At 44.4% G+C, this 21332-nt stretch overlaps 1 protein-coding gene across 7 annotated transcripts in view; it reads left to right on the plus strand.

The window, feature by feature from the left end:
* TBC1D5 (TBC1 domain family member 5) overlaps positions 1-21332 on the plus strand; it is a 550248-nt gene that overhangs the window by 522681 nt on the left and 6235 nt on the right. For all 7 annotated transcript variants that reach the window (XM_032594665.1, XM_030328643.1, XM_030328649.1 and 4 more), the window contains 3 exons: positions 2251-2350; positions 16297-16376; positions 17200-17355. In XM_032594665.1, coding sequence (XP_032450556.1) covers positions 2251-2350; positions 16297-16376; positions 17200-17355 — 336 coding nt within the window. The remainder of the gene's footprint in view (positions 1-2250; positions 2351-16296; positions 16377-17199; positions 17356-21332) is intronic.

Raw genomic sequence — 21332 nt, forward strand, 5'->3', positions numbered from 1 at the left:
TTGAAACCAGTGCTCATTGACCATTCTAAAAATCCTAGGGCCCCTAAGTTATATGCTAGTTCTACTCTGCCTGTGGTCAATAAATGGAACAACAAAGCCTGAGTGACAGTGCGTCTATTTATAACATGGTTTACTGAATATTTTAAGCCCACTACTGAGACCTCTTGCTCAGAAAAAAGATTCATTTCAAAATATTACTGCTCATTGACAATGCACCTGGTCACCCAAGAGCTCTGATGGGGGTATACAACAAGATTAATGTTTTCCTGCTTACTAACACAGCATTCATTCTCTAGTCCATGGATCAAGGAGCCATTTTGATTTTTAGGTCTTATTGTTTAAGAAATACATTTTCTAAAGCTCTAGCTGCCATAGATGGTGATTCTTCTGATGGATCTGGGCTAAATAAACTGAAAACCTTCTGGAAAGGATTCACCATTCTAGATGCCATTAAGAACATTAATGATGCTTAGGAAGAGGTCAAAAGATCAACAGTAACAGGAGTTTGGAAGAAGTAGATTCTAGCACTTATGGATGACTTTGGGAGATTGAAGACTTCAGTGGGCGAAGTCACTGCAGATGTGGTGAAGACAGCAAGAGAACTAGAAGGAGAAGTCAGCCTGAAGCTGCGACTGAATGGCTACAATCTCCTGATAAAACTAACGGATGAGGACCTGCTTCTTATGGATAAGCAAAGAAAGTGGTTTCTTGAGATGGAATCTTCTCCTGGTGCAGATGCTGTGAAGATTGTAGAAATGGCAACGAAGGATTTAGAATACCACATAAACTTAGTTGATAAAGCAGCAGCAGGGTTTGAGAGGATTGACTCCAATTTTGAAAGAAGTTCTGTGGGTAAAATGCTATCAAACAGCATCACATGCTGCAGGGAAATTGTTCATGAAAGGAAGAGTCAGTTGATATGACAGGCTTCATTGGTATATTAAGAAATTGTCATAGTCACCTCAGCCTTCAGTAACCACCACCCTGCTCAGTTAGCAGTCATCAGCATGACGGCAAGGGTCTAGACCAGCAATGGCCAGCATTTTTAGCAACAGAGTATTTACTTTATTTTATTTTTAAGTAACCTCGACACCTGACATGGGGCTCGAGCTTACAACCCTGAGATCAAGAGTCGCATGCTCAACCGACTGAGCTAGCCAGGCTTTAAATTAAGGTATATATGTTGCTTTTTTAGACATAATGCTGTTGCACACTTAATAGACTACAATATAGTGTAAACATAACTTTTTTTTACATTTATATAAACACAACTTTTATATGCAACTGGGAAACCAAAAAATTCATTTCACTTACTTTATTGTGATATTCTCTTTATTGCAGTGCTCTGGAACCAACCCCACAATATCTCTAGGGTATGCCTGTATTCTCTTACTCTGAGAAAAAATCTCTTAATCTTCTAAATTTCCTTGGGAAATTTTTTTGCATGTATGTTTTTTTCCTTAACAAAAACAGAGGGTTTTTTTTTTTTTGTTACAGTTAGATTGTCTTTTACAGTTTAGATAATTATTCAACCTAGAGTATTTTTTCCTAGAAACAATCAAATAAATAAAATTCTCTAGTGTCATATCAAAAGAGGAAATGTAAGAGCAGCTATTTATGGACTGTAGGGGCAAAACATTTCCAAGTGCTTTGGGAAATCTCACATTTAAAGAGATTATCATTGTCTCTGGTTCCCCAAATGTATGTGAGGAAATGTGATATTTTTGTACCCAGCTGCCTAGGGAGTAGGGTCCACTGAAACACATTTTTTTTCTCCCCATTCGTGTGGCTCGGATATTGAAGATATTGTCTGTACTTTTTTTATACCAGGTTGTATGGGTAAACATTTACACATGGCACAAAGCTAGCATTCAGTTAGAAGAAGTCCAGTTTTGTTTTGTTTTTTTATTTTTTTTAACGTTTATTTGTTATTGAGAGACAGAGAGAGACAGAACGTGAGCAGGGGAGGGGCAGAGAGAGGAGACACAGAATCTGAAGCAGAATCTGAGCTGTCAGCACAGAGCCCGATGCGGGGCTCGAACTCACAAACCGCCGAGATCACGACCAGAGCGGAAGTCGGTCGCTTAACCGACTGAGCCACCCAGGCACCCCGAAGTCCAGTTTTATTTTTTAACACTGTACCATTTCTCTTATTTTGTGCCTCGATAAAATCATCCAAATCACTTGGAGAACTGTGGGGATTTTACTAAATTTTAAAAATTTTCCATATCTTTACCCCTTTCATTTTAGGAAGAAGAATTAGAAGCCCAGATTTCCTTCCTTCAAGGACAATTAAATGACCTGGATGCCATGTGCAAATACTGCGCGAAGGTGATGGACACCCATCTTGGTGAGTGAGCTGCTTTGTCCCCGGGAGTGATGATGGTCATAACAACAGTATCCACTTGGCCCTGTGTTGAGCTTTTCATGTGAATTATCTCATTAATTCTCACAGCAGCACTGTGGGAGAGCTACTGTTACTATCAACATTGTACAAGTCAGGAGACTGAAGCCCAGAAAGATTAATAAAATTTCCCAGGATCATAGTACTAGTAAGTGGAGTAGAAATTCAAAATCAAGCAGTTTGACTATAGATTTCAATTCTTAAGTGCTACACTGCCCTTTATAAATATTTGTCTACATCAAACCAAAATGAAATGTTGACCTTTCAAGGTCAAATGGTCAGCTCTACTGTTGTGCCAACCTATCTGTAGTTACTATTGTGATTATTATTTTGACAGTGCTTTATTTTTTAAATACATAGGCTTTTTTTTAATGTTTATTTATTTTTGAGAGAGAGAGACAGAGACAGAGTGGGAGTGGGAGAGAAGCAGAGAGAGAGGGAGACAGAGTATTTGAAGCAGGCTCCAGGCTCCAAGCTGTCAGCACAGAGCCCGACGTGGGACTCGAACTCACGGATCGCAAGATCATGACCTGAACCAAAGTCAGATGCTTAACCGGCTGAGCCACCCAGGCACCCCTTAAATACATGTTTTTAACCACCAGCCTGAAATGCATGTCAGGACCACATGACCTTTTCTTACTTCTGACTGTGCTTATATTCTAAGAGGTGTCCTAGTTTGAAGTTCAGTTTATATGTGAGTCCTACATATGTCACATTAGAAAGTCTTCAGGCGTTACTGTCTACATTTGTAAAAGTTCTGTATTTTGTAATAGAAATGGTCTCTGGTGGAATCACATATGTTTTGCTTCAGTAACTGTGCTGCTTGCGAAACTTCATAATGCATACTATTACTGGTTTTCAGTTCTCTTACAGACATCCTTTTTCTGTCCGTTATCTTCTTTCTCCAGTGTCTAGCATCTGTAGTTTGGGAACAAATTAGGAAAATAAGACTTATACTCTGATAGACGTAGCCAATATGCTGCTGTGTAAGTGTGGACAAATGACAATACCAATTACTATAAGGTATCAGGATGCATCCCAGTTGTGAGGGGAAATCGAAGAGAATCCACCAAGGCAGAGGTCCTAGGAGTGGGCCATCCCTGGAGCCTTCCCTGAAGGTGGACTTTACCTTGGGCTCCATTGACTCCTCAGCCTATTCATGAGTTCACTTGCCTGTGGCCCAAACAGCTGTCATTTAGGTGTAGCCTAAACCGTACTGGCCTCTAGCAAGTAATGTTCCCTTACAGATTTGGAGAGGTGCTTGACCTCAGTGGCTGGTTGTCCGCCAGTGTCTTACGAGGCAGCTGGCTGGGCCCTGTTCCGTCACCAGCCTTATTTCTCCTCTCTCAACCACTCTTCTCCTTTAGAGAAAGAGCTCAAGAGGGAGAAACAACAGGGGAAACCCTGGCAGGTGATCAAAAGGGTAATACCCCTGATCACAGTAAGAAATGTTACCCTTGTCACATCTGGTCCACCCCTGTCGAAACGATTTATTTATATGCTTCATGATGATCATCTTTAAAAATGCATATAGAACTAAGTTTATGTGAATCTCATAGCATCCCACTATAAATGCATCAAAAAGAAGTCATTAAGAGAGATACAGTTTATATATAAGTTATATTATATAACTAATTTTAGTTTATTTAAATATAATTTTTAATTTTGAAGCAAGTGTGTGGGGAGTTGGGGGGAGGGGGGCATGTGTGTTTGTGTGTGTTTGTTTCTCTGGCCGTGTGGGTGACCTTTGTAGTGCTTGATTTTGGTTTTGACCAAAGTAGGAGAACAAAGAAGTGACTGAGAGAAAGATGTACTGGAACTCTAGAAAATCCTGTTAGGAAATCTCTAGGTTGTTTGGTCCACATAGCAGCTTTTCAAGCAGCTTTACTTAAGCCTAAGAATTTTTAAAGAGCTTTCGCTCTGATTTTGGTCTTTCAGTCAGCTCTGTAAGAGTATTTTCTCACTGCATGGGAGGGGGGAGCACTTTAATTAAAGAAAAGCCCATACCAGATGTGAATTTTCAACTAACCACCAAACTAAATTCGTTTCTGTGTGTACGTTTCACTTTCAGCCAGAATCCCCTCATACAGTTGTCAGCTTCTTTTCTCCATATAAATAGCAGGACACTTTGTAAAATGGGCTTGGGGGGGCGGGGTGCCTGGGTGGCTCAGCCAGTTAAGCGTCTGACTTCAGCTCAGGTGATGATCTCACGGTTCATGAGTTTGAGCCCCGAGTCAGGCTCTGTGCCGACCGCTCAGAGCCTGGAGCCTGCTTCGGATTCTCTGTCTCCCTCTCTCTCTCTGCCCCTCCTTCCCACCTCAAAAATAAGTAAACATTTAAAAAAATGTTTTAAATAGGCTTGAAGGATGCTACAAAGAATTCCTGGCCCCAGGGCCCACAGATGCATTTCTATCCACCTGCCTATTATAACAGTGATTTATTTATTAAAGGGTATGCCTATGTTGTAGGCAATTTTGATTCTAAGCAAAAATTAGAGGAAAACACAAAGATTAATTAAGGGAAACTCTTGATTGGCTCTTTGACTTATTGGACTTCTTTTAAAAATTACTTCAGCACCCTAGTATTTTTTCCATATGATGTTTTCTGTTTTTCCCAATTATTAAAGTAGTACAAAATCAGAACCACTGAAAAACCCATTAGTAAGTGACTGATTATCACTTAGTATAATGCCATCTTATCGAATATTAAAATACTTTCTTATTAACAAGGAGATGTTCATGCTGTATTATTAAAGGAGAAGATAAGTAGCACAACAGTATATATTTGATGCAAAAATAACCATTAACAGTCATGGCCTGGCTGAAAGGATGATTGTAGGATGACTTTCCGGGAGACCTAGTTTTTATGCTTGGAAGATGCAAGGTGGTCACTGAAAATCTGTAGGTGGCTGAAGTGCAGGTAGCACCTGGGACTTTGACTTCACGCTCCAGGCAAGAGCCCCATTCTGAGAGTGGCTGGTGTGGTGTTTGAGAAAGAGAGAGCCCCGTGTGGCAGCAGACAGACACAGGGTTGAGGTCAGACTCGGTCCCTTCTTAGCGCAGCCTGCTTCTGATAGTGTCTTCATATAGAAAATGGAGATGCAAATATCTACCTTGCCAGTTTGTTGCCAAGACTAATGTGCTTTTAACCCCAGCACAGGGCATGGCCCGGAGTCGGGTCTTCAACACAAATTCTCTCCTCTGCCTCATTAACTCTTAACTGTCCCTTCTCAGGGAAGATCATCGAGTCTGTGACCAGAGTGCTGAGTACAGACATGTGCAGGCCCCTACTACTAGTTAGTGGCCGAACTAGGACCAATACCACATTTCCCAACCCCTAACTAAATATTCCCTTGTCAGTGATGCAGAAAGATGCTGGAATTGGGATACGCCGGTCCTTGGGTTAGGTGTGTGAGCTCTTTGGGCAAGAAGAACTTTAATGATGCAGAGTGCTTGACCTGAGCGGCTGGGCCTCCATTATGCACTGGGCCACAGGCTACCAAGGCAGCTCTGAGAACTGCATCAGAAACTATTCTAGGAGGTATTTTCTGTATCCTTTCCTAACGTTAATTGTTTTCACCAAGTTCCTTTCATTTCAATAGAATTCCATATCACCCTGCGCTTTCATCATTTCAGTAATTTTAAAACGTCAAGGACAGTTCAAGGCTATTTTTATAACTGACAGAACAAATATAGAGAAAAACATCTCAGTTAAAAATTATATAAAGGCACTTGTTCAAATGGTCCTTTAATTAGAGAGGTAATAACATTGACAGCTTAGCAGTTACTTCCTTATGGGCCTGGAACCCAAAACTAAAGAAATATTTGTTTTATCAAAACTCTACCAAAATTTTAATTTTATCACTTCCACATAGTTGAAGCACGTGAATCCAAACACTGAGAGACAGGAATTGAAAATGCATGCATTTATTAAATCTAAACTTTCCTGTCAACTTCAGAAGGCTTGTTGTACGTGTTCATTTTTCTGTTGCTATAGTTACTCCCCTTCCCGTCACCCTGACAGTTGAGTCAAAGCCATTGACAGTATTAACCTCAGGTGGTTGAGCTCAGGCTATTTTTAGGTTTGCCGTATTTTACTCATAATTGCACGTGGGTGAGCGGCCCACGCTTCTCTGTTCTGTGAGCAGCTGGGCTGAGCTGCTAGCTGTTTACAGGGAGTGTGAGCTGTTCACCCTGCTGGCCCTAAAGGCCCCACCTGCCCACTCCCGGGGGAGGTATTTCCAGTCTCTGTTCGGTATTTAGAAGTGGTTTCCAGCGGCTTGCCCTTTCATTGGTGGCTCATGTAAACAATGGCAGGGTTAAATGCAGTGAATTAAGGGAAGTTAGGTTTCCCAGAGTGCTGTAGCTCCTAGGAGCTTAGAATGTTGAACAGGTGGAAGCTTTAAAAGCCAACTCAGCAGTTCTTCATTGCGAAGATGGGGAAAGCAAGGTCCAGGAAGGATGAGAGGCACACAGCTGGCTTGTGGCACACACGCCATGAGTCTAGACCCAATTTCAGTCCCTGGCTTCTCTTTTACTGACGCTTTGACTAAAGCCAACACTTGAATCGGTAGTTGGATTTCAGATCTTCTGCTGTTTCATTGCACGCATCATTACCGATTTTGCGCTTGTCATAATATTTATGTAAGAATTAGCTATAAGAGGAGGCCAGTTTTGAAAATCAGTTTATTTGCTTCTGCAAGAACTTTATAAATCTCATTTTCTCATGTTTATAAAAACAACTTTCAATGGAGGTCTGTGGAAATGTTCAATAAGGCAGTTAACTAATCACATTTGAAAAAAACAGGGAAGGAAAATGTGATCACCAGACAGCTTCCTCTCTGTCAATCACACTGTGATAAAAGTTTTCATTACTATTTTAAGAATTTTAAATGCTGCATTTAATTGTGGGCAGCATAGTCCTCTGTAGAAGGAGAAGATACCTTCCCTTGAGAATCTTGTTAAAAAGATTCTTATTCAGTAGGTCTGATATGGGACCTGAGGTTCAGCATTTCTCACAGCCCCCAGATGACCGGATGTTATTGGCCCATGAAAGTCTTCAAGCAGCAAAGAGCAAAAGAACTTAAAATTATGTGGGCAGAATTAAATTAATATATTCATAATCCTATTGTTGTATTCATAACTCCACCCTTCAGGCACATGTACAGCTAAATTCTGTGGGCAGACAGCACACAGCCTCCCCTGGTATTCTCTTGTAGCTTTCAATCATGTGAAATTCAGTTCTCTTTTTAGCCTCTTTGAACTTGTTCTACTCTAGTAGTGAAAGGCTCTTCCCACCCCCCACACCCCCCACTCCAATTTTATTATCACAAGACTTGGAACAATTGGTCAAAATCTAACTTGTACCAACCCTGTGCCTATTTAGAAAAACTCTGCAAACTATACACTGTCTTACCCTTTCCCAGGCTAAGATACCACAACTCTGATCCCATGGCTTCAGTATAGACTGTCCCATCTTCCATCATTTTGCTTTCCACTTGCTGGCTGTCTCCCATTTTCCCATGTGTTTTTCCACAGGAGGAACCCACACTGAATATCTTTCCTTCTCTGTCTTTTTAAAAATAAAGTTTCCAAATCCTTCATCTTTCTCAAACTGTCTGACTGCATAGCCCATTCACAGCCCTCCATACCAGGCTGCCTCTCTGTCCTCCAATCCCAGCCGTCTCCAGCTAATGACTCAACAGGCAAAAGACTTGTCCACCCTATCTTGTGGAAACAGGCTTGCTGCTGATTGCTTGAAAGCTCAAGGACTCTGCGGCCACCATAAGCATCTCACACTAAGCATAGAGCTTGTGAGCAGGGAAAGTGAAACCCAAGTTAAGAAGGCTAATGTTCATTGCCTTGGGCCATGTTTAAATCCCTACTGAGTAGTAGTACTCAACTTTGACTACTGACTTTCCTCCTGTCAGGAAAACTTCCATGGCCTCAAATTCACCAAAAGAAGTATTTCCATCTTAAACCTAGTTCACGGGATCTTATTTGACTAAATGATGTGATTGGAGGACAATCTTGGTCAAATTGCCCTCCTCTCTCATTGCTTCCAAATGAGAGGGTCCAATGGCAGAACCCTAGGGTATTTCCTTTTAGTAAAGGAAATTTCCTTTTAGTCCTGGCCGTGTTTCTGCGTTTATTTTTAGAAGCATGTCTTCTGCAAAAGGCATCTAACCATTACTAGAGCTTAGAGACCTTTTAAGTTTAAAAATATATGTAAAGTGTTTTTTCTGGTTGACCCTCAGATATGGGGTGACCCATATCATGAATATGATAGATTTTGCTGTGAGGAGTCATACTTCCATGACATTCCCTGGCTGGCAGGGTGGTAAATCCTAAGAGAATAATATGCCAAGGGGTAGAGATGAGTAAAGATTTCTAACTCTGCCAAGTACTCTGTTTACTTGAGAACTATTTATTGTCACCAAAAACTAATGTTAGATGCAGGACACATATTTGCCTAGTCTTACCCTTGGATTTTCCTAACTAAATGCTCCTCTCCCAGTGCTGAGTTTAGGGTCTTCACTCATTCTGACATCTCGATGCAAAATAGGACCCTTGATTATATTTTCTGTGCGGTCTGCTTTTGTTTTTTAAGAAAATATTGAGCATGAAGTGCCTTACTTAGCTCTTAAGAAATCCTCAGTGAAAGTTATTTCCCTTCATCTGCCCCTACCATTTCTCAGTCTGAGATCTGGTTGATCATGTTCATATCCCTTAATTTTTCACCTGAGAAATATCTCACCTACGTCTATTCCTCAGAACATAAAAATCAGCTCGCTTGCTGGCAGGAAAGCCCTGTGTTGTTCATTCAGCCAATATTTATGAAGTACCTGCTTTCTGATGTAAAAATACGTCCTGGGAGAAGTAGATTGGGGTAGGGTGAAGTGGAGGAGTGGTATTCTAATTGAGCTCGGCGCTCAATGGAAGACGTGTGTAAAGCTTCAAAGTAGGGAGAGAGAGCAAGCCAAGGAGAATATACCTCGTTAGAAATACCTAAAGTGACACACAGCTTCACATGAAACCACAGTCCTCCCAGAGCACCAGTGATTTCACAAACATGGGCAGGGACCCATGGGGTCCTAAAGTAATACAGATATAGTGAACAGACTACCATATTGGGAACCAAAGGACCTTGCATCCAGGATTCGCCACATAGAACTGTGCAGTTTCAGAAGACTTTTAGCCTCTGAGCCTAGTTTAAGATTACAGTTCCAAGAGTAAAAGATGAAGCAAGGGAGAGTCTAACAACTGGATGCTTGCAGAGGGAAGACTGTTAATAGGCAGCCAATGCTTAAACACAGTTTTAAGGTGGACTTTGAAGAAAAAGGAAGGTGTGTTGTTGTAAGGAGACTAGGAGGGTTTTCTAGAAGCGGAATGGCATTTGCAGAGACATGCAAATGCAAATGATCTGTTAAAGGATGAATTTGACACCTGTAGTCTTCTACTAAACCCGCCTTCTCCCAAGATGTGGACACCCATGGCACACACTCTGTCATTTGTCAGCAGTGCAGCCAAACCCAGTAGTGACAAATTACAGGTCTGCCCCCCTCCTTGACCCATCACCACCTCTTAAACCACTACCACTCTGAGCACACATGTGACCCTAGATCAACCCTACATGTGACCCCTCTATTTTGTAACAGCCTGCATATTTCCTAGAGTCTGGACAGTCCTTTATATGAGATTGTCTGAGGTCAAGGTAGCTAAATCTCCATCAGAGATGAGAGAACCACAAAGAACAGAATCCACTTATATGGGTATTTAAGGTAATGGAAAAGGGAAACATACTGACCAATAATAGTAATAGTGACCAATGTGTTTGAAGTGGACCATTTTGGTTATCCCATGTAACTAATCTCTCCAGCAACCCTCTGAGATACGTATTGCCCCCATTACCAATGGATTTACACAGATCTCTGCCTAAGGTCATCAAAGTTCAAGGTGTTTAATGCTAGGACCAGTGCTCCAGAAAGTTCTGACAGAAATGATACAGCAGTCTGTTTTGCATGTAGGTGACTTCCTGTCCTGCCGGCTGGCCTCACTTAGGTCAGTTCCACCGCCAAATAAAGGGCACTGACATCAGAAGGCAATCGAGTCAGTGGCAAGACCCCATCCTGTGCCTCTTCATATCTCTCTCTGGCCCTTCCATCAGTGCCGTGTATGGAAGTGTGGGGGAGCTGAGGAGTCCAGATGACGTAGAATCTAGTCCTTGCTGTACACTTCCCTGTCATGAGACCTCAGATAATGGACCGGGGATTGCTAAGCTTGGCTCCCTTTTCTGTAATAGGATGACAGTCCTCATCTAGAATGGTTGTTGGGATAGTCAGATGAGGTAACGTGGCCATGTCGAAATGAAAGAAACACCGTCCTGATCTTCTACGGTGGGCAACATACTGTGCTATGTATTTACTCTTCATCGTAATCCTTTGAGAAAAGTTCTGGTATTACCCTCCGGCATGAGGAAGCTAAGTTCCACCTCCACTGTAGATAGATATTAGTTCTGTTTTGTCCCCTTTCCACTCCCCTTCTTAATGAGCTTACGTTACCTTTTGTCCCAGCCGTTCAAATGAAAACACGTTTATTCTAGCAGTGAAGACAAAGGGTTTTTAAGAAATTGAAAAAGTAGTTTGTGTGCCGCTTCCACTCCTGTTACAGTCAGAGATCTATTTCCGTGACGTTGACATCTCTTTAGATACAGTGGAGTCACTGTGTAACTCTTACGTTGATGAGATTTTTGGGTAATTCTCACAGAAGTAGTTGTGTGAGATTTTCCCCCTTTAGTTTCAGTGCTCCAGCATTTATACTTTATAAAACTTAAGTAGAAGGAGATTGCAAAGAACATAAACTTCCTTCTACACAGAAACAAAAAGAAAGAGACTTTATCTCATCACTTATTCTGCCTCTTGCTATAAGGAAAAATGTGCATTACTATTTTACTATTTTACTATTACTGCATTACTATTTTACTATTTTAAAGCATGAGGAAAACATCATTATGTTTTTCCATTTTTGCATGTAGATGCAACTGAAAGCAGATTTGTTACTGAGAAGTTGTATATTAATAGAATGCTCATAAATGCTACCTTAAATCAATGTATAGTTGAACTAATGCAGCAAAGGATTGACATGGCCGGTACTTTGTTGTTAGTAAAGTCAAAATTCCTGCATTCAAAAATTTTAAGTCTCCAGAGGTGCCCTTTGTTTTAATTTGGATTTCTGTGCCCTGGATTCCTTAAAGTGAGACTAGTGAGGTTTTATAGCAGAAGCTTATCATGAAAATTAAATGAAAAAATTAAATTATAGTGAGGTTTTATAGCAGAGGTTAATCCTTAAAATTAAATGAACATTATATACATGTGCGGGTTTTCAGGGCAGAAGGTTTTGGTTTTCATCAGATCCTAAAAGGTGATCTTTGATCCTGTCCAAAAAAATAAGGCTGAAAAGTTTCTGGGAAAGGGTATGCTGCTGAAGATAGTAAGGCTCTGGGCTCTTCTCCCACCCTGGGAGTGCCCTTGGCTCGCCTCACTGCACAGCAGGCCAGAGCCAGCCTGGAACTTGAAGTTGTATTCTGCGTGCAGGAGAGGATTGGTGGGGCTGTCTCGTCTCCCTTTCAGTAAAGGAACTGGACGGCTTATATTCTGTGTAACAGGGAAGAGTTTAGCTGCCATACCAGGTCGAATAGTGTTTCCTCCCCATTCCATGTCCATCTGGAACTTGTGAATGTGACCTTTGGGTAAATAGGGTCTTTACAAGATATAATTACGTTGAGATGAGGTAAGACTTGATTAATCCAGTGACTGGTGTCCTTATTAAAAGAGGGGATTTTGAACACAAACATACAGAGAGAATGCCATGTAATGATGGAGACAAAGCCAAGGGATGCCAAGGATTGTCAACAACCTCCAGAGGCAAAGAAGAGTGCTTCCCTAGAACTTCCAGGGGACACGGCCCTGCCGACACCTTGACCCCAGACTTACAGCTTTCAGAACTGAGAATAAATTTCTGTTGTTTAAAAAAATTTTTTTTACATTTATTTATTTTTGAGAGACAGAGAGTGGGGGAGGGGCAGAGAGAGAGGGAGACACAGAATCTGAAGCAGGCTCCAGGCTCTGAGTTTCAGCAGAGAGCCTGAAGCGGGGTTCGAACCCACAGACCGTGAGATCATGACCTGAGCCGAAGTCGGATGCTCAACCAACTAAGCCACCCAGACGCCCCAAATCTCTGTTGTTTTAAACCACCCAGTTTGTAGTACCTTGAGACTAATAGAGCTGCTAATAACATAATCCCAAAAGCAGTAGAATAAACACATCAGGAGGTTATTACTATTTTTTTCATAACTAAAAGAAGCCCAGAGGTGGGCAGTCCAAGCAGGTGTAGCAACTCCGTGATGTGCCCAGGGCCCCAGGCTTCCTCTGGTTCATCGCCCACAGTCCTTGCAAGCTGACTTGTGGAGCTCCTGCCAGCATTTCAGCAGGGAAAGTGGGAAGAGTAAAGGCCCAAAAGCCACAGACTGAGTCAGACCCAATGAGGAGATTCCCAGAAGCTCCATCTGGGGACTTACACCTCATTGGCCAAAGCTGTGTCACATGACCCACCTCGGCTGTGAGGGAAGGGCCGCAGGGTGCTGTCCTGAGTGTGATCTGGTGAGGATCTTGGTGAGGAAGGAGTAGAGGGTGGGGCTGGGGGGGTGGCCCACACACAGCTCTGCCACCTCTAGACCCAGGAGATGGTACCGTAGGGGGCACCTAGGCTTGTTGGCTGTTCATGCTTTTAAACAAGCAAGAGCACATGGGATAAAGTGGCCTTTAGATCATGGGGCATCATTGTCACTTAGACCTGCAATGAAAAACAAGGGGCCTCTCCTCTTCCACCTTCACCGCCACTCCCCTCTTCAGCCTGCCCACTGCGAACACCACCACCGCTCAGATGTATGGGTTTGTGGCGTCCAGGAGGGCACATTGGGAGCACTTGCTTCCTGAGATTTTCAGGCAATATGGCCAGTATGATTTTGTAAGATGTCAGGTAGATACCGCTACTTCTGTACTGGGGTGATAGATCATATATTTAAACTCGGGGGTACAGAAACCTCACTCTGGAGGTCCATTCCCACCAGTGGCAGAGTCCAAGGCTTAAGTCTGCCACTTAAAGGCAACTTTGTCTCTTACAAGTTAGCCATCTCAGCTGAACAAATGCCCCCAGTTAGAGTGTCTCCGCTTTGTCTCTTCTCCCTGCCAGGATGATGTCAGGGCTCTAGGATGGCTCACGTGTCTCTTTGGTCTTTGAGGAAGGATCTCTGGGTGCCCTCTGCGTCTTTGCTCGCCTCTAAGGAGATATCGGTTCCTGCATAGTTACTGGTCTCTGTCCCCACTGGAGCCATTGACTGATTGCCCTGCTAGCCTGTAGCCTGTGACCCTAAAGGCCTTCGGCTGTGTTGCCGCTGACCACGGGCCCCACATTACACTGGAGGCAGGAGCCGGGCACTTTGGCCAAACCTTTTGATTCAGGATATGTTCCACAGAAGACCGTCAAAGGGGCAGGCAGGAGCTGAAGATCGAGCTGGGGCAGCAGGATACATCACATTTGCTTTCTGCACGTTTCCTCTTTTCATGGTCCCTTGATCCGGCCTCCAGTGGCCTCCTCTCCAAGAAGCCTCCCGTGCTTCTTCCAGATGTCCAGATGTCTCTGCATCCATTGGCTGAGCTTCCTCCCAGGGCCCCGGAGTTATTCCCCTGCTGCCCCTGCTTACACAGCAGGAGCTGGGACATCTGCCCCACACTGCGGCTCAGTGTGCAGAGCTTACCGCCCCACCAAACTACCCAGCTGCTACGTGCAGCCCGCAGACCCTCAGACCTCTGCCTGAAAACCATGGCATTCGTAAGAACAGAAGTGACCATATTCAACCCCCTGACAGACCTACATAACTGCTTCTTGTCAGCTTCCTGCCGTTGGTTGTCGTTGACGTCTTGTTGAGTGGATTCTGCGTTGTTTTTCTGTTGAGAGAGAACAAATTGTTACAGGCTTTTAAGGAAACCAGAAACATTCACTCTCTAATTATATCTATTATTCCATTCCCATTCATCTTGCTTTCTTGTTTTGAAGCAGGCCTTTATATGAGCCAGAAACTACAGTCACGTTTTCTGCATAAATAAAAGCTGCTGTTTTTCTGCTGCGGTGTGTGAGAGGACTTGTCAGCATGGGTTAGAGAGTTATTCCTATTGAAGATTCTAACAAACTGTCAGGCTGGGCCCATGTTGACGGTATCAGTCATTGCCTTTTCCCTTAACTGCAAATATTTTTGGAAATATTTAGCATAGCAGTGTTTTGAAATGCAAGTTCCAAGAGTGTTTTCCCACGTTTGTTCAGTCAGTCAGTCAGGACTTACACTGTACCTGAAAGGTAGGTCTCATGCCAAGGGCCTAGAGGATAGCCCTGAACAAGACAGTCTTGGGGCTTGTATTCCATTGGGGGAGGTGGACAATAGACACGCCAGCAAATGCATGTGAGAATGCCAGATGGTGACAGGTGCTTCGTGAAAGTACAGGAAAAGAGCTGATGTGGCAGCGGCCAGAGGCTCTGTGACCCGGGCTCCCTTAGTTTGGATGGGCAGGAAGGCTGCTCTGAAGAGGCATCATGGGACCCGAGTTGAACAGTGAGGAAGAGCTGGTCTGCACGGATGTGGGCCCAGCCCCCCAGGGCCAAGAGAGCAGTGTGCCGGCCCTGCCTCCGCTAGCAGTGGGGCATGGGCGGGCCGGCAGGGAGTGATACACAGCTCTGGTGGCCGTAGGGGGCCAGGCATACAACTGAGGAGTCTCGAGTCGAGACTGAGACCGCTCTACTGAGTGAGTGACTAAGCATGGGCCTTGTAAGGCCCGTGCTTATAAGTAGGTGTGATTAAGGCCGCAAAATAAGCAAGTAGATGTTAGTGGAGGGTAAGCCTACTTATTGTCATGATTCTCCGACTGGTGTGCATATTGGTATCCTCTTTAAAGTGTGTTTTAGTTGCCCTTCACCCCACACATTTTCCTGCCTAGCCCCGGTGTAGGGGAAGGTGTGGGGGGGGCTCTTCCTCCTCCCCTGTTCTCTCCTGAGAACCCCGGCTCAGTCAGGCCCACCAGCAACAGGGCCGTGTGCGTCCCTTAGGCGTGTCGTGGGGGAGCCCCGAGGCCCTCTGCATGTTGACCGTGCAGCTCAGTGCGATGCTGAGCCTGGCGGTCACGGCTGACTTGCTGGATCCCCCCAATCGGGCCTGGGTGAAGGACTTCTCACACGGAGGGTGAGCCTCCTAGAGGACGTAGAGAAGTAGCTCCTGTGAAGACCCCGGGTGAAGTCAGGCAGACTCGATAGGCAGTGATGTCCGATGGCAACCTGAGGTGCCGTGAGTTTGTTCTTTTATTCTCACCATTTTGTTGAGTTTACAACATTCTTTACTGTTTAAATCTTTAAAGACGGCGTCTTTACTGACTTCAGTCACCTGGGAGGACCTGGTCTTCAGAGACAGAGCTGAGTTAACCCGATGGAACCATGAGGCGGTGTAGGAAGCTCAGAATGAAACGCTTCCTCCTAGAGGCTGGATGAATGCTCTAGACTGTTCACATTGTAGGTTAGCAGGAGGTGCCCTGGTCTCTCTGCAGAAGTGAAGACACATTTGTCATCATAAGAACACATTTGTGTCTCATCGGTGGGAAGGCTGTGCTCACCGGGCTCGGTGCTCCCCTCTGCTCCCCCCCACACCTGCCTCATCTGCACTTTGGCAGAGCGTCCTTGGTGGAAATACTTACTACGAGATTGGACAGAAACATTTCCAAGCAAGTAATGATGTGGCAGCAGATAAGTTATACTCAGGGCATTAGTTATAAAATGTCATTCTTCTATTTTCAGTAAATATTCAAGATGTGATATTACAAGAAAATTTGGAAAAAGAAGATCAAATTCTGGTTTCTCTGGCAGGATTAAAACAGGTATGTCCATTGATCTGACTTTGTGTCCTGCTGGCCATCTTTAAGTGCTTGTTGGGGAGGGGATCCGGTGGAGGGTGGACCATGCACGTATTAGAGCCAACATCCCCCCAGCCCCTCATTTCCTCCCAGACAGAGCCCATCCTGAACCGCCACCTTTTCACACCTCGTGCTCCTAAGAGTGATTATGTCTGACTGGCTTGTAGCCCAAGCTACTTTTCCATTCTCACCCTTGCTTCTTCCTCGTACCAAAGCCATTCAGTTGGTTCCTCACCCAGAGCTGGTGTTGCCTGGTCCGGCAGCATGTTCAGTTGTTTACCCGTAAGCACATGCTGTCCTCGGAGCACAAGCCACCCACGGCAGGCCTCAGACCCACAAGGACCACACTCACCCAACCCTTGGAGGGCTGAGTGGAACATACGCATTAGTTAAAAGAGCGTGCTGCTCTCAGAGCCGTCTGCCTGTGTTATTAACTGTTCAGCTGGGGTGCAGCCACTTGAGTAGCTAAGGGCCGTTCAGTGGGGCTGAGTGTGTAGGCAAATGGCACTTCCTGCTCTAAGATAACTGCCCAGGATGTGACACCCATGTCTGACCCCATGAGAGCCTGGCCATTAAGACTCTGAAATTTTCCTTGGTCATTAATAAGTCCATGGCTTTGATACAGTTGGATTTTTTCCTGTTATTCCTTTCTTGTGGTAATATATTCATCATCCTATTAAAAAATGGCCCATGATAAGTCTAGTTTAAAGGTATTAGAGGTTTAGCTAGCATTTCAAAACAAACCCATTCACCTTTTTCATTTATTTTCTTCTTTTCTGAAAAATAGATCAAAGACATTCTAAAAGGTTCCCTGCGTTTCAACCAGAGTCAGCTGGAAGCTGAGGAGAATGAGCAGATCACCATCTCAGATGATCACTACTGCTCCAGTGGCCAGGGCCAAGGCCAAGGCCAGAGCGACCAAACACCTGGGGCCACCAAGCAGGTATAAGAGCTCTGATGAACTGTGTCACGTGAACTTGATGGGGGCACATTCACGAGAGTTCTTCAAAGCAAGGAATAATGAAAACTTTGCCAAAGTCATTTCCAGTTACCGTGTGTGAAGTTCAGCTGTGAAATACCACGGGTGGCCTGAGCCAGAAGTGCCGTATACAGCTGTGCGAGTTACGTACCCTAGTGCCCTACGGGGTACCATTGACAATGATAATAATTAGGCTGTTATCTCCCAGAGTTGTTCAGTATACAACCTACATGCCTGTATGCAGCAGCTTTGGCCTGAACCTCCTACCAGTCCTATTGTGTGACATTAGAAAGCCAGATCTCTGCCTCAGCTATTGGTTACCTCTAGCTGACGCCCCAATTCCCCGTTAGCACAGGAAGTGCTGTTCATTCTTTCCCAGTGCTCTCCTGAGTGTACTTCAGTTGGCTAGACCTTTTTTTTGCCTTCGTGGAGGAGGGCTTCTCATTAATGTCCATCCTCTAAGGGAAAGAGGTCAGCGAAGTCTTCCTGTAAAGGATCAGCTAATTAATATTTTAGGAGTTGTAGGTGACATGTGGTCTATGTCACGTATTTGTTTTTGTATTTGGTGTGTTTGTTTCTTTGTTTTTACAACCTTTAAAAATGTATAAGCTATTCTCAGCTTGAGAGCCATACAAAAACAGGCCACGGACCAAATTTGGCTTATGGGCCATAGTTTGCCGACCCCTGCTCTCAAGGTGTCGACATAGTATATAATTTATTCTAACATAGGAACATAGAATTTTCCAGTGAGAAAGAATCCAAGAAATTCCTCTTGTGCTTAGTCCTGTCTGCTTATTTTACCAGTGAGAAAATGAAGGCCTCAGAGGCGCATAGGCTCAACAGGCATCACGTTTCCAGAACTTCTGTTCCAATCCAGTAGGCTTCTAGCTCCACCATGCTTGCTCACTATACTTTCTCTGGCAGGACTAAAAATCCCTAATACACTTTTTCATGGCTTACAAAGTTTCATCTTGAAAAATGAACATTAGCAAAATCTCATCTAAGGCTGTCTCTCAAAACCGAGCATCCAGATACTTACAAATTATTTTTGTGATGAAAAAACCAAAATGATATGTTAGAATGGGAATTTTTTTAGTTTGAAGAATACTTTTCAAGGAGAGAGAGGCTTGTGTGGTTAATTTCATTCAGCTTTTTTTTTTTTTTTAATTTTTTTTCAACGTTTATTTATTTTTGGGACAGAGAGAGACAGAGCATGAACGGGGGAGGGGCAGAGAGAGAGGGAGACACAGAATCGGAAACAGGCTCCAGGCTCTGAGCCATCAGCACAGAGCCCGACGCGGGGCTCGAACTCACGGACCGCGAGATCGTGACCTGAGCCGAAGTCGGATGCCCAACCGACTGAGCCACCCAGGCGCCCCGAAAACTTCTTTTTAAAGCTGAATGAGGGGCGCCTGGGTGGCGCAGTCGGTTAAGCGTCCGACTTCAGCCAGGTCACGATCTCGCGGTCCGTGGGTTCGAGCCCCGCGTCGGGCTCTGGGCTGATGGCTCAGAGCCTGGAGCCTGTTTCCGATTCTGTGTCTCCCTCTCTCTCTGACCTTCCCCCATTCATGCTCTGTCTCTCTGTGTCTCAAAAAATGAATAAACGTTAAAAAAAAAAGTTTTCATAGAGCATTTAGTCTGCATTTTTAGCCACATGAATAGTGCATTAACATTGCAAGTTTAATTTGATTAGTTCCTCCAAATTCTCCTTCCCTAAGCAGATGTTTTTCAATAATCATTTCTTCATTCAAATTTGGTTGAGTTTAGGCTCACCCCCCAACTATTTTTAATTGACAATGTTGTTTTAAAATTTAACATGATTTTTTTATTTGAATGTGTAAAAATATTACAGAAAAAGACCTTTCAAAAGCACTAATGAATTTGCTAAATTTAAAGCTTCTTGATTATACTTTGCCATTGTTACTCCCAGTTTTCATTTTGTAAGAACCTACCTGTTACCGCCATTGCCCCAGCAGAACCCATGTGCACACTCAAGGTGAGCCAGCCGTGAGATGTAGATGGCCCGAAATAGGATATGCCCTTGCTCTGGCAGGGCCACACTCCTGTGCAGCATCCAAGAGACCTGCCTCTGTGTGTGCTTCTAAAACACAGTCCACCCATCCTGTGCCCAGAGACCCCACAGCTGCCTTCTCTGCATCTCTGTTCCTCTGTAGGGTTAAGTGGAAAAGAAGAAAAGTGGGAAAAGGGAAAATAGCAGGGCTTTTCTTCTTTGCTCATTCCTGCCATGGCTTCTTCCCCAAGGATGTTAGCAGTTTATAAAAACAAAAAAAAACCAAAAAAAACCCTGTATTCCTGAAAGAGGTTTTATCTGAGGAAGGAAGAATTAGGGAAGCAGTGCTGTCCTCTTGCCTTCACGGGAGGAAAGGCAAGAGAAATCCCAGATGAAGCAACAGGTCGCATAGAGAGCCAAATGTCTGGAGCCTTGTGCCCCAGTGCCCGGGGATCTGGTCTAGATTCATACAGGAACCACCAGGCTGGAAGTCCTGGCCCAACATCTTTCCTTAGGAACCTGTGTCTCAAGCCTTGGGACGACTGTCAGGGCTTGGAACTGGCGGACTTACTTTCTTACCCTGTGGGGCCAGGGTGGCAGAGGGGGGTTGGCTCTGGACGGGAACGTGTGGGCCAGGTGGGGGTGTTCTGAAGGCGTTTTCCCTCTTGCCTCCCAAAGGTGAGCTGAGGGCCTGCTCTGCCAAGTGTTCAGGGTGCTCAGGGTATGGGATGTCGTCCCCGCTGATGAGCTTCCAGTTAGAGGGCCAGAGGCTGGGGCAACAGTGCGAGGCGGGCTTTGGAGACATTTTCTGGAGATGTAGTCACCACGTCTTGGTGTGTGGTGGGTTGTGCCACAGCTCATTCCTAAGTTGGGAATGAGCTTTGCTTCTTCGTTTAGCACGAAAGTACGTGCAGAGGACAATGCCGAGGGTCACGCTCACCGCCTTGGGGCAGGTGGCTCAGTGCCCTTCCCCATCAGGAGCTTCAGTAGGGCTTTTCCTTTTTGGAAATGCACGTGCCTCACTCCCTGCCAGCATGTTGGTTAGTACTGTTCTTTCCATTCGATTCACAAATCTTATCCGCAGCTCTGAAAAGGGCAGATGCAAAATTGTATTCCGTAGAATGGGAAGAGCCACATTCGTTTGGAAGTTTTTTGGTAAACTTGCCTCAACTCTATGGCAGTAGACGGCAGGACCTTGTAGGACTCTAGATTCTTTTCGTCAGCCAGCCCACATCATGTGCCTCACTGGTACTTGGGGCCCCTATTTTTATTTGTATGGTCTATATCTGCATTGTCTAAATACAGTAGCTACTAGCCAGATGTCTATCTAAAATTAAATTTAAACTCATTGAGATTAAATGGCTTTAAGTTAAAAATACAGTTCCTCCGTCACACTAGCCACCTTTTAAGTACTCAATATCCACCTGTGGCTGGGTGCTTCTATATCAGCATAGAAAGAGCACACTTCTCTTGAACAGCTAGTCCACAGTTGGGCGCACCTGCATCCACCATGTTCCTAAACTCAAGGTAAGAAATGAGGCAGGGCGAGGACAGCAGGTTGGGGCCCGGGGGCTGTATATTGTGCTGGTCCTGGCCAGTTTTAGGCAGGACTGATGGGTTGAAACCTCCCGTTATATAGTACACGCTTGTGTTTGGCCAAAAAAAAAAAAAAAAAAAGAGGATTGTGTAAATGATATAAACAGAAGCAGGTAGTAGCAAAGGCTGCTATGGAAATCCAGAAAGAAGGCATCTTTGTGTTTAGAAAAAAGTTCTAGGTAGGAGTCCAGAGGAGTCCAGATCTTTTAATTCGCTCTGTGACAATGGCCAGGCCACCAGGCCTCTGAAATGGGCTTCCTTTTGTGATCTGTAATATAAAGGTGAGGAGGGGTAATAAAAGAAGGTCAGGCCCTGCCAGCTCTGCCGTGCTTTG

Source organism: Lynx canadensis, chromosome C2, assembly GCF_007474595.2.
Source record: "Lynx canadensis isolate LIC74 chromosome C2, mLynCan4.pri.v2, whole genome shotgun sequence".
Classification (NCBI taxonomy): domain Eukaryota; kingdom Metazoa; phylum Chordata; class Mammalia; order Carnivora; family Felidae; genus Lynx; species Lynx canadensis.